The 15,631-nt window shown below is 40.1% G+C and overlaps 3 protein-coding genes across 8 annotated transcripts in view; 1 reads left to right on the forward strand and 2 right to left on the reverse strand.

Annotated features, from left to right (window-relative positions):
• The window catches only part of abcc2 (ATP-binding cassette, sub-family C (CFTR/MRP), member 2), a 37,013-nt gene extending 35,492 nt beyond the window's left edge, over positions 1-1,521 (reverse strand). Inside the window, exon 1 of one of the 2 annotated variants that reach the window (XM_037782429.1) lies at positions 818-1,521. In XM_037782429.1, coding sequence (XP_037638357.1) covers positions 818-862 — 45 coding nt within the window. In that variant the 5' untranslated portion in view covers positions 863-1,521. The remainder of the gene's footprint in view (positions 1-817) is intronic. The other variant, XM_037782430.1, reaches the window with a different exon arrangement.
• Positions 1,084-10,674, reverse strand: cutc (cutC copper transporter homolog (E. coli)). 5 transcript variants are annotated; one of them, XR_005208547.1, is made up of 11 exons: positions 9,697-9,848; positions 9,475-9,553; positions 9,164-9,223; positions 7,406-7,615; positions 6,652-6,687; positions 6,330-6,463; positions 6,174-6,201; positions 5,981-6,086; positions 5,823-5,895; positions 2,564-2,831; positions 1,084-1,221 (listed from the first exon to the last, which is right to left on the reverse strand). XR_005208547.1 is itself a non-coding variant. In XM_037782450.1 (10 exons), exons 2-10 carry the CDS (start codon positions 9,542-9,544, stop codon positions 2,637-2,639), a joined length of 912 nt encoding a protein of 303 aa, XP_037638378.1. In that variant the 5' UTR covers positions 9,545-9,553; positions 10,486-10,674; the 3' UTR covers positions 1,661-2,636. The 5 variants fall into 5 exon arrangements, 4 of the variants coding, with proteins under 4 accessions (XP_037638378.1, XP_037638379.1, XP_037638376.1 ...); XM_037782450.1 differs by lacking the exons at positions 1,084-1,221; positions 9,697-9,848 and adding an exon at positions 10,486-10,674 and having other exon boundaries at positions 1,661-2,831; XM_037782451.1 differs by lacking the exon at positions 1,084-1,221 and having other exon boundaries at positions 1,661-2,815.
• On the forward strand, positions 10,086-15,621 carry LOC119495702 (cytochrome c oxidase assembly protein COX15 homolog). Its single transcript, XM_037782431.1, has 9 exons — positions 10,086-10,292; positions 11,787-11,974; positions 12,062-12,184; positions 12,764-12,950; positions 13,089-13,256; positions 13,401-13,482; positions 13,859-14,013; positions 14,118-14,231; positions 14,675-15,621. The coding sequence occupies exons 1-9, from the start codon at positions 10,218-10,220 to the stop codon at positions 14,804-14,806; spliced, it is 1,224 nt and encodes a 407-aa protein (XP_037638359.1). The 5' UTR covers positions 10,086-10,217; the 3' UTR covers positions 14,807-15,621.
• The last annotated feature ends 10 nt before the right edge of the window (positions 15,622-15,631 follow it).

Below are 15,631 nucleotides of genomic sequence, written 5' to 3' on the forward strand. Positions count from 1 at the left end.
TTAAATGGATTGTTTCATACATTTCCCCATGGGGGAAATAAAATGTGTCAGGCTAATACTAATAATTATTTTCACTATAGATTAATGTACCTTTTTTGTATTAATTGAATAACAGTTTAGTCTATAAAACGTCAACGGAAGTGAAAAATGCCTATCACAACTTCCCAGAGCCGTTGACGTACTGTACATGCTGACTCATGTCTTACGAGTAATTAATCAGTCACATGTTCACTGAGCTCACTGTGGTCAGGGGTGGAAACATATAAAATACTTTCAGATAACAGTTCTTCATCTTGAACTATTATCTATCACCTTGTGTGAACATAACATAGAGCAACATGTCTTCATTATTGTCTAACACACACTAAAGGGATGGACACAATAACATGAGCACCTGTACACAACACATTAAAATATAGAAATCCTGCAATATTACAATATTTATTAAGAAGCTTGTAGCTCATTTGTTTTGAGTGTGTGTCAACAAGGTTTACAATAGCTATTTTGTAATAACATAATAAATATAAATAAAACAGAAACAAATTACAAAGAAAGTTTGTACTTGTCACAGAGATATTGTATTTTATTAAAGTGCACAGATGTTATTGTGTCCATCCTCTGTAATTCTTGAGTTACATTTAAGTGAATACTGTATACTGTAAAAGTTATTAATCATATGTGTGTGCATCAAACGTTTTACAAGCTATTCAGTGTTTTTCGACTGTTTCGTATAAAAGGGGTCAACTGAGGCAACAATGAAGCCCTTTTCCCCCCACTGTTTCCCTTCACAGACATTAACCCTGGCAGTTGAACTCACCCAGAAGATGGACCCACAGTACTCCTCCAGAGCCGCAGCACACATGGTCCACTGCTGGTGGCTTCAGTCGCCTTCAGATGACTAGACAACCAGACGCTTCTCACCCTCTGCTCCACTGCTGCCGGGCTCGGCTCTGACGCTCCTTCTCTCTCCCCTGTCCAACCACACTCCAGAGACAATCGCAGGACGTGACTCTGAGGGACTTTGAGCCATGAGGCTTTTAAGCAGAAACCAAATTTTGCAGCCTCTTTGTGCAGAGAAAAGACGTGCTGGATTAAAGTGAACAGTAGAAAGGTTAAAGCTTAAATCAAGTCTTGAATTCCTTCTTTTTAGGCAGGAAGGGTTGTCCTCTAGTGGTCCTCTGTGACTCCTTTGATGTCTGCAACAAGCACACACATGTAGTCCTGAAAAAAATCAACAACTGCAGTCAAAGTCATTCAGAAATCCTGCCTTGTTCCAGCCCACAGACACTCCTCCAAGGTCAGATTTGTCTAAAGTTCAGCATTTCAGGCTGTATGTAAGAGAGGAAGAGAGAAAGAGAGAGAGAGAGAGAAACAGAGGGGCTTGCATAAGTATTCCTGTGCTGTTTTTCCTCATGTTAGTGGGATGGCCCACCAAAAAAGGGACTGTGTTTTGGGAGGGGGAGGGAGTGGGCTCATTAAAACCCCTTTTCCTGTTGTGTTTCCACTTATACTCTGCATGCCTTCCCTTTCTCTGGACGAGAAAACCATTTTCAAGTCACGTCAGATTAGTTTCAGGTGATCATTCATTTGAATCAGCCACACTACATGAGCAAAAACAAAACTGTTGTGCTACTGTGGCAGAAGAGCAGGGTTTTCTTTATGGGCCATGTTGATGTTGGGCTATTTTTTTTTTTTTTTTTTTTAAAAGACCCGTCCAGAGGTAAATCGCTTCCAGACGCCAGTTCAACACAAACCACAGAAACAAAAAGCATTGCTGTTGGTGTGTATGTCATGTCTGTGTGGAAAGAGGAAGATGAACACATGACTCAAAAATGAATCAACGGCGTTGTTTTGCTGAGGTCATGATCCGTGTGTGTGTGTGTGCCATCCAGCCTCATAAACCGAGAAGATATAAACAATTCAGCGCTGATTCCTCAGGCTGATAACTTGGTGAACAAGATTATCCTTGGTAGTGTCAACAAGCTAACATTATAAAAAACCATGCTTGAATTGCAATAGAGTGTAATGAATACTCAGCATGACTCAGGCAGACTTGTTTGTAATAAAGAATGTGTTTGAAAAGTCTTTCACTGACAGTGATGACCCTAAAACAGATTACTCTGTGTGGTTAATAATTACATGGTCGTAATGCAGCTGACTCATTGTGTGTACAGCCCCCATGATAGCCATGTGACACGTGAAGACAACTCATATGTAATCGAAGAGCACTGTGACTGAATCGGATTTACATCTACGGTACTGTGCATGACCTTCTATAATAATTATCCCTTAGTATCTATCAGCTCAGTCTGAAGGCTTGTTGCACAATAGTGAAGTGCAGTTACTTTATTAACAGGGATTTCAGCTGCAGCTGGGAGAAGCTATGTTGAGGGGGGAGGTAAACACAGAATACAGCTTCAAGAGGGGGTAGAAAAATCAGGCAATTTTATGAGCACAATTGAGAGCTGGAAGCAATTTGAAACGGGACATGTGTATATATTTGATTGAAAACTGTTTCTTATTCAGCCTGAGAAGCTTTGTTTCCATTATACATTTAATTTACCTTTCATCACGGTATCCTGTATAGAAGAGGCAAAGGTCATCTTAAAGGTGCAGTGTGTAGGATCTGGTGACATCTAGCGGTGAAGTTGCAGACTGCAACCAACTTCAACTTCTCCCGTGTGCCAAGCGTGTAGAACTACTACGGGGGCCGACGTGAAAAAGTGAATGGCCCTATCTAGCGCCAGTGTCTGATTTTTCCGTTCCAGGCAACTGTAGAAACATGGCGGCTGGCTCCATGAAGACGACCCGCTTCCTATGTAGATAGAATTCTAAGGTAACGAAAACACCACGATTCTTACTTTCAGGTGATTATACACTAAAGACAACATACTTATATTATGGAATATTATATTCCATTTCTGCCAATAGATCCCCCTATATGCTACACACTGTTCCTTTAAAGAAAATACAGAATAGGTTAGCTCTAGGAATAAAACAGTTAGAAAATGAATTAGAAACAATTTTGATAAACGATTAATTGGTTATGTAACTTTAACAAAAATTTGCTGGTTTCAGTTTCTCAAATGTGAATATTTGCTTGTTTCTCAGTCTTCTATGATAGAAACTGAATATCTTTGGACTGTTGGCCTAACATAACAAGTAATTTGGCTATGCCACCTTGAGCTCTGAGAAATGTGTTTTCTTTTTACAAATTCATGACATTTTATTGACTGAAGGATTAATCTAAAAATCAACATTAGTTGCAGCCCATAGCTAAGGCAATTTGATAATAGAGGAAATAGTTGGTAAAACAAATACATTTGTCTGTGAATTGGGCAAACTCTCTGTGAATATATAAACCTCGAGTCAAATATTAAACATGGTTGGATTTATTATGTACAAAAGTGCTTACAATGACCTGCAATAACCTGACTGTTGGATTTGTTGTGAATGGAGTGATTGCGAGGAAAGGGAGGCAGGTGCTGTTCTTTTTGCAAGGTCAAGAAGAGGAAGGAGTCAGAAGGAGATAACAAAGAAGAAGATATGCAGCAAAAATATCACGTGTCACAATCTCATGAATATTAATATTGTGTAAACCATGAATAGGCTGGATCAGGGATAGCTCGGGGTTCAGACTTCGCGAACTGACCCATGCACTGTATGTTGTCAGGGACACGTTGATTGGATCCAGATATCTGTAAACTCTTTTATTTTACTTATGCAACATTGATTGTTCGGAATAAATTGTATTATTATGCTTTAACCCGTCTGTTTGGAAAATCTCTTTGTCACACAAGATTAACCAGCACGTAACTGGGCCTTGACCTCTCGGAGGTAGAAGGCCAGTTCCTTCAACATCCAACTCGACTTTATGTGCTTGTTTCTGCTCTCTGACCAGATGCCAAGAGTGAAGACATCACAATTTAGAAGAGAATAAGACCGACTGATGAAACTGGTTTTCAACATAATGCTACCGATACAAATCCTATCAGCAACACTTCATCATTGATATTGAACCACAATGCTGTCATACATTTGTAGTAAAGACCTGAAAGATAGAAGACTACAAATATACTATATAGCTGACCAGGGCCTTTTTTAAGAAGTAGGTTTAGTGAAGTAACTGGATAACTTTTGTTGGATTTATTATGTACAAAAGTGCTTACAATGATCTACAATAACCTGACTGTCGGATTTGTTATGAATAGAGTGAATTGTGGGGAAAGAGAGGAGAGGGAGGTGCTGTTCTTCTTTTTCAAGGCCAAAGGGAGGAAGGAGTCAGAAGGAGATAACAGAAGAAGAAGACATGCAGCAGAAACATCACGTGCCATAAGCTCATGAATATTAATATTGTGTAAACCATGAATAGGCTGGATCAGGGATAGCTCGGGGTTCAGACTTCACGAACTGACCCATGCACTGTATGTTGTCAGGGACATGTTGATTGGATCCAGATATCTGTAAACTCTTTTATTTTTACTTATGCAACATTAATTGTTCGGAATAAATTGTATTATTATGCTTTAACCCGTCTGTTTGGAAAATCTCTTTGTCACACAAGATTAACCAGCACGTAACTGGGCCTTGACCTCTCGGAGGTAGAAGGCCAGTTCCTTCACTTTGCATAATTAAACCCTGAAGGTGTTCATTGGTCCAAGTTCCAGTTTTTCTTAGTCAGCCATGACTCAGCACAACTGCTTCCTGAAACAACCCCGGGATATTTAACTGTATGGTAAGTTTATAGCAAATGCCCCATGACTCAGTATTGTCGAAAATGACGTGTTTTTGTTTTTTTAACTAAAGATTAACATGGCAAATTGACATTTGTGATGAAAAATAATCCAAAAAAAAAAAGGTTGGGTGAGATCTTGTACCCAAATAAGATTTAAATCATGATATAATTGATTGGATTATAGTGACATGACATTATCTTATGTCTCTGCCATGTCAGCGCAACACTGACTGACCATTGATCTGCCCCATTGTTGAATGATGTCACAGGTTCACTGATTCTCTCAAATGTTTCACTTCAGTACAGCCTGGTTAATTATCAGTGAACATGAAGATAGTAACATGACCCCCGACCTCTTAAACCTCATTTAAAAACAATTAAAACTAGTCGAAATGAAGCTTGATTCTGAATAAGCATGGCCTGTTTCTTAAATCAAATTAATAAGAGACTGGTTTTAATTGTCAGAAACATTTGGCAACATTGGTAAGAAACAAAAGTGTGTTGAATTGTTCCATTTTTGTGGACTTTAATTGAATTTTGAGCAAACTGAATCAAGTCACAATGTTTATGTCCTTGTAAAAAAGTATAAGTACATGATGTCACATCTTTTCGTTATCTTCCACTTTGAATATGAAGTGCTGTAAATAAATATAGGTCAAGTGTATGGCAACTGGAAAACATACTGTTCTGAAAACAGCAGCAGCACTGATCCTTAGTTTTAAAAACACAAGAACTTTAAACTTAGCAATCTTTTGTGTATTTCATTACACTATTTCTGAGGCCACATACAGGTGTAGAATAATAAATGTAAATTATTCATCACTGTGAGATACTTTGACTGCATATCCCAGCAGGTTGCAGGGCTTTCCCTGAGCTCAAACTTTACAAGGACTGTTTGATCAATGGTTAAAAAAAAGGAAAAAACCTTTGTGGCAGTTCTGAAATGTCTACTTATTCTGGGCTTTAGTGAAAATACATGTTAACATTTCAGTATAATTACTCATGATCGCTTTTGAGGTATCAGTTTTGTTGTCTGTCATGTACCCATTCACAAGGTATTTTTGGCGATTGCATTAAGAGTGCGGACCTTGCTCACATCTGCCACCTTCAGGCCGTACTCTGGTGCTGAGAAAGCAGCTCCCATCGTCACACAGGTGTTCCTGCACATGGAAACATTATTAGACAGACAGCAACAACAAAAAGGTTCATCTTTAAGTTTTATTCCTTATAGTTGTAGGATCATACCTGAACTTCATGGCAGAATCCTTACTGGAGCGGGCTGAGCAGTGAAACTCTTGAGCTCCCGAGCCCTCTAAAATTCTCTGCAGGTTCCTCTCAGTGATACCCCCTCCTGTATTTAAAAAAAAAAAAAAAAGATAAATAAACAAATAATAAAACCCACAAATACATTTTACAAGAGAAAAGTAAAAGTACTAACCTGGCATGATGTCAATTCTCTCTTTAGCCTGTTGAGTAGAAGAAAATGTGGAGAAGGACATAAGACTGGTAGGAAGGGAGAGACAAATAGCCCTGCCATTTTTCAGAATGCTTGCATGCAAACATGTATGCGTATATATATATAATTTATACATACTTGATCGACGAGCCGTTTAATGAGAGGGAGTCCCTCCAAAGCAGAGTTGTCACAGCCACTTGTCAACAGACGCTGGAACCCTAATGATATCAGAGTCTCCAGAGCAACCACTGGGTCATGAACCATGTCAAAAGCTGCAGTAAGATCAATATCAGTTTAAGAACACGCATTCAGAAGTCTTTGAAGGCACTGATGAAATCACTCTAGAGGGCTATTATTTCATTGAGGCTTTGTGATATAATTTTGTAGTGTAGTTGCAGGCAGCTGCATTGAATTTCAAAACCTTCAAGTCTACATTTGATTTAAAGGAGAAGCATGTTACCTCGGTGGAAGGTGACAGGCAAAGGTCGAGCAGCAGCTAGTGAGAAAAAAGTGACGATCAGAAAATTACATGGAGCAATACAAAACCTCAAAATACATACATCAAATGCAAAGTTGCAGTAAAAAAGCATGGCAAATTTTGAATATTTTTCCTCTTTTTGTGAGCCTACACACTCAGACAGAAATTTGTTCAGTGCCACATAGTCTATAAGACTGAAACATTTACTTTACCTCATACTAGGTTTTGTGAGTCACTGCCAAAACAATCATTTTGGTAATGGATTATTGCTACAATATTTTCTCTGTCTGACTTGCATTTTATGTACAGGAAAAAGTCATAGCGTAACGTAAAAAAATCAAGCAAGATTATTAACAAAATATAAGAAACATGTGTAATGCCCTAAGAAGTCCACTATTTGAAAATGGCATTTGGTGAGGAGATTTTTGTGTTATCAAGATTTAAAGAAAGAACATGGCAGCTTAGACTGAGTCCTTGTAACCTCTGATAATACGACATTTCTGTTATGTAAACTGGCTCTTTTGTGGAACTGAAGAGGTCAAAACTACAACAACACTTCTAGTATATAGAACAACTTTAGTATTGACCTCTTCAGACTTTTTTCCCTTTTCAATGCACCTTGGAAGAAGGTGAAGTTGTGCCAGAAACCCTGACTTTGCCTCTTGAGTATCTTGGTTGTTTTTGTTTAGTGCCTTGTAGGCCCATAGATAAGACCAATTAAACAGACAGACAGTACCCAGTAACTCCATACAGAGCTCCGCGTCCACCCGTCCATCCTCTGTCAGGGCTCCCAGCACTAGTCCGTCGGCCCCGTGGCGCTTCATCAGCTCTATGTCCTTCCTCATCACCTCCACTTCCCGGTCTGAGTACAGGAAGTCCCCCCCACGAGGCCTTATCATCACGTAGACTGGAATTTTGACATACTGCTTCACTACCTGCAGCAGACCTGTGGTAAAGCAAATAACAGTGGTTTATGTGATTGTATATGCTTGTCTGGTGGCATACTTGCCCGTTTTTCATTGCCCTCTCTCGGTTTCCTCCCGGGGTCATAATTCTCCCGTATTTCTCCTGATTTATGGCAAATTTTCACACTTATTTTCCTTTTCATTATCTTAGCCTGTTTCTGGAACTGAACAGTGCGTATAATCCCTATGGTTTCCACCCGTACGACAATAGAGCTACGCCAACTGTCGTTTCCCGGCAGAAGAGAGCAGCCTATGCTCGCGACACAGCGCAGTCTGAGCTCATGTTTAAGCTGTGCTCGCCACAGCGTGCAGCGCCCAAAGTTGGGCTTTGAAAAAAGCAGTCGTGGCAATGTGCAAGCCATAGGAAATAACAAGTTTTAGAGAGCAGTGGTGGCGTTGTCGCGTTGTGTCTGAAAGGACCTTCAGTGAGTGAGAAACGGAGAGGGAAATGGAGAGTACTAAGAGAAACTCACGCAGAAAATAAATAAAACCGGATGAATATTAGTTTATGCTAGAGATTCACACAAAGTTCACACCAGATTGGTTGAATTATTCAGTTTTCTTTCCTGGAAGTTAAAGGTAAAATCAAAAGTTTAACATAAAAATGCTGTTGCAGTGTACTTATTATTTTATTTTCATTCTTTAAAAGTCTCCAGAATGCAGGAAACAAGGTCTCTGAAACTCAAATTTTTGTGTGGGGAGGACCACACTGCTTTGGTTTTGAAATCCTCCCTTTATTTAAGGTCTCAAGGTCTGAGGTCTGATAAGCCTCAACAAACATTAATGACAAAAATGTCACATTAATGATGATCTAATGTATTACTGAAATATGAGACCCAGCTGAAGTTCACAACATTTTTTAATAAGGAGTTCAGCATCATCGCTATTGTGACGATAATGCACGGTAATTTATAAATGAACACCCATGTATCCCTCGTAGTTTTAAAACTATTCCCTTTTTCCCTCCCAGACATATCACAGTATCTGGCAGATGGGCCAAAAACAACCACATTTGAAGGTATTTCCCCGAACAGTGCAGGGTGACAGGAAAAGAGCCTTCAACAAAACATTGTACACAGCACAAATGGCTTGAGTAAAACTCTGCTACACCTTCTCACTGGGCTCAAAAGCCAATTACTACTGTTGTCAGTGAAGTTGTTCTGTCCTATGCACAGCTATATGTGGTGGAAAATGTTATTGCTTGTTGCATTGCATCTACAATAGGCTATGTGCAAAGTTATTTGTTACTGCTACTTCATATCACATGTCAAGTTGCATATTTTCCATTCCTTTTGACACAAAATAAACTATTTTGTTATTAATAATGTACAGTTTATTATTACCTTGAATCTAGTGCTGTACTTTTTTAGTGGTTTACTTTTTTACATTTTATTTAAATGTGCCACCTTTCTCTGAATCTGTGCCCCTGCCTGGCCACCCCATCAACATTTTCTAGACCCGCCCCTCAGCAGATACTCAACAGTTTAGGGGTGTGTATGAATGTCTGTACAGAAATGAACTGAGCTCACCTTGACTGGGAGTGAGTCCTCCCTCCAGGAGACTAGAACACAGTTCAAGTCGACCTGCACCTGTCAGGAGAAACAAACGCTCAGATTATTGCACCTATATGTACCTTTATGGTCGATGACCTTTGAGAAATGAAATAAAACTGCATGCCCCTTTAAACTCAGCAATGAGTGCAGACATGATCTGTATGAGACAATGCTTAAATTGTCTGATTGACTGCAGCCCCCTACAAATGCCTGTTTAGCAAGTAGGTCATGGTGGGTTTAGGCTAATAGAAAAAGCACAAACAGTGTTCACTACACACATTACCAACCTCCTCGTTCAGCATTGATAGCAGACTCCACGGAGTCCACACACGCCTCCATTAAGAAACTCTCTGCCATCCTGACAGTCTGGACAGTGAGACAGACAGACAGAGACAGACAGACAGACAGACAGAGACAGACAGACAGGAACAGAAGGAGATTAATTGTGAAAGTGTTAGCTATATGTCCACAATCATTCAGCTAAACTTGTTCACTTCCACAACAACTACCTGTGCAATCCACTTCCTATCGATTCATGGGACCGTATCAGTCGATATGAAGTCAGTGCATGTTATTGTTTGGGTGACAACTTCAGCTCCCAGCTATACGACAGCTGATCAACGTTTCCCGGTTAGTTGAATTTTAAACACGCGGTCTGACGGGTGGGCGGTGCTATAGTGGTTACGTAGAAGGAGATTGGTGACCCCGCCCATGCGGGATACGCTCAGACACAAAACATGCACCAACTAGCTAGACGTCTTGTTTCTCAATAATACAAATGTAAAAATAATAAATAATGCATATTTATGTTATGTCTGTTGGATATATGTGTTTTCCCAAGCTTTTCAGTCTGGTAAATTAAAAAAAAAATCTTTGCTCGTCATTTTATAGTGACGTCAGGAGGTCAGAGTTGAACTGTTAGTTATCAAACATGGTTGTGTAAGTTGATGTAACAGCAGCTATTAGCTAACGCTACAGCTCTCAGCAGTTACAGCACTACAGGACCAACCCGGCGGACACTAGCTCCAACATGTTACTCTCTTCACTACGGACAACCATTGTTTTCGGCTGCAGAAGTGCCGGCAGAGGATTTCAACACAACACTGTGAGTATAAAGCATGCTGCTAATGTGAGCTAGCTAGTGAAGCATGAAGGAGGTCAGACACACTGGCATCTTTACAAGCAGTATAACTATGACACGATATGTCTGACATTTTCAGAAAGATAACCCATTAATCAACTCCCCTTTGTTTCACTTTGGTCCTATTTTCAACGTTTATACAAGTTAGTTAAGTTACCTGACAGGTTGTACTCTGCAGCAGTCAGGTCCACATAACAGTCAAACTAACTAACGACCAAATAAACGTAACAGCACCGAACTCCCATCGTTGCTACGTAACGTTAACTGACAAATTAACGTTAATGTCACTTCACGTAACTCCCGTAATTCCGACGTAACGTTAAGTGTCAAATTAACGTTAGAGCTGTGCAATAAATCGAATTTATGAATGAACCGATATTAAGACTTAAGTAATACAACGACTAGATGCATCAAACCAACCAACATGCCGTCCCTTGTAATGGGAAATTACATTGTATGTAGTGATGTCTCTCTGTGCATCAGTAGAAAGTTACTACTCTGTCTGCATGTCTCATGTAGTGGGAAAGTACTGAGTGTTGACTTTTACTGGGACACTGTCTGTGTAAAACAACTCCTTATCTGTGTAAAACTACTCCTTATCTGTGTAAAACTACTCCTTATCTGTGTAAAACTACTCCTTTTCCCACACTCCCCGTTGTAGATTTCTATATAATCACATTGTAATAATCTCCTGCAGTGCACTCTTCTGCAGACTCTGTGTGACTCTGTATAACCAGTGCCTCTTCTTATAAGAATAAAATACAACAAAGACATTTCATCTGTTCGAGATCTTTATTTCAACGTTCATTAGGAGTCATCTAGGGAAATTGACAGAATTTCCATCACAGTAGAAACATCAAACCACCCGACCTGCAGTCCCTTTGTCCAGAAGTCCTGAATTTCTACCTGATCAACAGGACCGTGAATGTGTCATAAGTGAGCTAACAGGAGAAAACGTGACGTAGGTTAATCATGTGTGACGTGGCCAAAAGTATGTGGACACCCACATATTACACCCATTATGTGATGGCTATCTTATTCTAATACCATGGATAGCTACTTTAAGAGTCTCCACTCTTGTGGGAAGACTTTCCTCAGTATTTAGAAAGCTGGCTGCCATCCAGCCACAAGAGCATTAATGAATTTGGCTATTGATGTTGGATAAAATGGTCTGACTCGTAGTCTTGAGTTTTAATTCATCTCAGAGATGTTGGATGGGGTTGAGGTCAGGGATCTGTGCAGACCAGTCAAGTTCCTCAACACTGAGCTGGGAAAACCTTTTCTTTATGGACCTGGCTTTGTGTCATGTGTCATGAAACAACTGTCACAAGGTTGGAATCACACTATTGTTTCATATATCATTGTATGCTGAATTAATATTTCTCTAGTGTAGTTAAAGTATATTTTTGTTAGCAATGTTAAAGTGACAGTTTTCTCTCCTTTTTTTATTTACATCAGCGGAGTCCACAGATCCGACAATGGCTTGTGAAGAGAGGTCAGAGCACCATCACAGTGGAGGCGGGGGCCTCCTCCGCCCCGGCAGCAGCTACTGTCCCCAACGCAGCCACAAATCGCATATTAGGACGCTGGTTACTGGGCTGCAGCGGGCTGGTGGTGGGGGCTGTCGTCCTGGGTGGTGTCACAAGGTAAAGGGACTTAAATGTGACGTGTCAGTGTATACAACATCAAGTGGTGTTGATATGTACTTACTGTATATGTGCATTTTCAATCAGGCTGACAGAATCCGGGCTTTCCATGGTTGACTGGCATCTGGTGAGAGAGATGAAGCCACCTCAGTCCCAAGCAGAGTGGGAGGCCGAGTTTTCCAAGTACCAACAGTTTCCTGAATTCAAAATGTAAGGTCCCATCTCTTCTGTTTTATTAAGACACACACTTGCACAGTTTTAAAAGTACCCAATCACTAATAATCAAACAAGGGTTTGTAACCTGCCATCATTTTGAAATTGCTTGAGCTGTCTTAATTCACTAATGCTTAACAACTACATTTAAGCTTGTAATGTTTTTAAATGCTTTTTCACATCAGCAGTGGTTCTAAACACTGAATAGAAACAGGCCTTTAGTTTCTTTTAATAAGAGCACTGCTTTCACAATTACGTAATTGTGAAAGCTCTTATTTGTTCACAGTTACGTACTTGAATATACCCAGTGGTGTAGTGGACGGTATACGCAGGTATACGGGGTATATTTTTCTGGCGGTTTACAGTATACCCACCTATCAGCCAAAAAGCCATTGGAATATATAGGACAGTGTACCCACTTCATCCTCGGTAACCTACCCATCTACCTAGTAGTACACCCACCTCACCAACGACCACGACACCACTGAATACACCTCAGGGACATGTAGTAAACAAAAGAATGGGTTTGGTCCATGGTTTAAATGTTAATTATCTGTTGTCATCATGTTTTCCCAGAATGAATCATGACATGACCCTACCAGAGTTTAAGTTCATCTTCTACATGGAGTGGGGTCATCGTATGTGGGGAAGGCTGGTTGGACTTGCGTACGTCCTCCCCACCATTTACTTCTGGAAGAAAGGATACTTCACTCGCTCCATGAAGGGAAGAGTGCTCGGGCTTTGTGGATTTGTCTTCTTCCAGGTAAGACTCAATACTGCTGCCGTGAGGATCACAGGAAGTTCATCCTTACTGTACCTCCTTCTTTGTAGTCAGGTTGTATTGATGTCAAATCAGTGTCCAAACACATGAATGACTGTATCATTGTGTGTGTCATCTCAGGGCCTTCTGGGGTGGTACATGGTGAAAAGCGGTCTGGAGGAGAAGCCAGAGTCTTACGACATCCCGCGTGTCAGCCAGTATCGTCTGAGTGCTCATCTCGGTTCTGCCTTGCTGCTTTACTGCGCCAGTCTCTGGACAGGGCTCACTCTGCTGATGCCTGTACACAAGGTAAAAGAGGCAGTCTCTTGCCTACAGGCCACCTATGATAACATCAGTCTAAAGTAATACAGTTTTAACCTTGGTCTGTGTGAGCAAATGTCACGCAGATTTCAAGTTTTTCTGTTTTCATTCATGACGGCACGTCTTTCACAGATGGCAGAAACCAACCGTCTCATGCAGCTTAGGAGGTTTGCCAAGGGAACCGGTGGACTCGTCTTCCTTACTGCTCTCTCAGGTGCGGTTTGCTCTTGGCTGAATGCAACGTCACAAACATAAATATGTGAATGCATTTCTAAATATAGATAGAAAAAAATCTATATAATGATAGGAGTGCTTTCAGTTTCAAGCCTCTTTGAGGACGCAAATAGATCCTTAGATAGTTTTCATATTTGAAGCTAAGGTAGTACAACATCATTTACTGTAGCATATTCAGAGAGTCAAGAGGGATATACAGTAAATAACTGAATTAAAGTAAATACTTGGACATTAAAAGTTATTGTATGAAATCTAATGTTGCAGACTGTTGAGATAATATAGATAAGACAGTTGTCCATATACTGTATATTACATGCAGATCTATTTGTAAACATCTTACATATGCTTTTACACAGGTGCTTTTGTAGCTGGTTTGGATGCTGGGCTGGTGTATAACTCCTTCCCTAAAATGGGAGATCGATGGATCCCAGACGATCTGCTGGCGTTCTCTCCAACCCTCAAGAACATCTTTGAAAATCCCACGACTGTACAGTTCGACCACAGAATTTTGGTATTTGATCCTGTCATAACAGAGACAATGAAACATTATTTGTACCCTTCTCCTTCTCCTATCAGTATTGTTGACTGTCCCCTGTATTTATTTATTTTTTCTAGGCAGTCTCTTCTTTGACCGCGATTACAGGCCTCTATCTGTTCTCAAGGAGGATGGTGCTGCCCAGGAGGGCTAAGATCGCCATCAGCCTCCTCACAGCAATGGCCTATGGACAGGTAGGCTGTCAGTCAGCCCTAGAGCTGCAACGATTAGTCGATCGACAGATAAATAATAATCGCACACCATTTTGATAATGGATTAAACGTTAACGTTTTCATGCAAAAATGGCAGAAAATGCTTTTTTCAGACTCAAATATGGAGATTTCCTGCTTTTCTTTGTTTTGTATCATATTAAACTGAATGTCTTTGGGTTTTGGATTGACAAATCAAGACATTTAAAGACATCAACTCAGATTTTGAGAAACTGGGATGGACATTTTTTACTATTTTCTGACATTTTATTGACGAAACTATTAATCGATTGATCCAGTCTAATAAAAAATAATTGGCAGATTAATTTATAATGAAAATATGTTATTTGCAGCTCCAGCCCAGAAACATGTAAACTGAGTCCATTACTCCTCAGTGTAACTGAACTCTGTGTGTTTGTGCTTCTCAGGTTGCGCTCGGTATCAGCACCCTGCTGCTGTACGTCCCCACTCCGCTGGCAGCAGTTCACCAGTCTGGCTCTGTGGCTCTCCTCTCACTGGCCATTTGGGTTCTGGCCGAGCTCCGCAAGATGCCTAAGTAAACACCGGCTCCTTTATGGACAAATCCAACCCCCATAGCCACACCTCAAGCCTCTAAGAGCCAGCAGTGCCATTGTGAACGAGGCCTTCAGGGAGGAAAGTGAAAAAAGAAATGATAAATGCATTAAAAATGGAGAAATGTTTCATTTAACACTGGACTATTATGCATAATTATACTGAAGCACCTCTCCTCTGGTGCTGCAATGTAATCCTCATGTGGTGACATTGAGTTATTTCATCTCACTGTTATTAAAGCAGAGTGTTGTTGATAATTACATGAATACATGAAGGCTGTCAATGAGGAACCGTCTGAAACATTTGCGGATGCATGTTGTCGTTAGAAGATGACAACTTAATGGGAAGGTTTTTGTTTTGCAAGGAATATAAACACATGCAAAAGCAAAAACAAGCACATTTTTATTTTCTATCCAGCTTTAATGACACAGCAACAGGATTAATGACACAGCAACAGGATTTCCAGTGAAGGGTACGTGTTTGGTTTGCAGACAGACAGAAATATTCTGCAGGAATATCTTAAGTAGACTGTTTTTGATCTTGTACACAGTTTTAACAGGATGTTTTGACTGAAAATTTGCTTACTGAGTGGTTGCTCACTTATTGCCTTGTGTCTGGTCACACACTGCCTGTTAGTTGAATCAGATGTGGCTGTTGGGATTGTATGTAAAATGATGTATATTTAAGTTATGAACCCTTTCTATCTGACGTGATGATGAATTATAATGTTAAAAGAATTGATTGTTGCTTTGTACTGTATATTTGGGAAGTCTTATTTTAATAAAGACAATTCAAATTCAAACTCCAGTCCG

This window comes from Sebastes umbrosus, chromosome 10 (genome assembly GCF_015220745.1).
Source record: "Sebastes umbrosus isolate fSebUmb1 chromosome 10, fSebUmb1.pri, whole genome shotgun sequence".
Lineage (NCBI taxonomy): Eukaryota > Metazoa > Chordata > Actinopteri > Perciformes > Sebastidae > Sebastes > Sebastes umbrosus.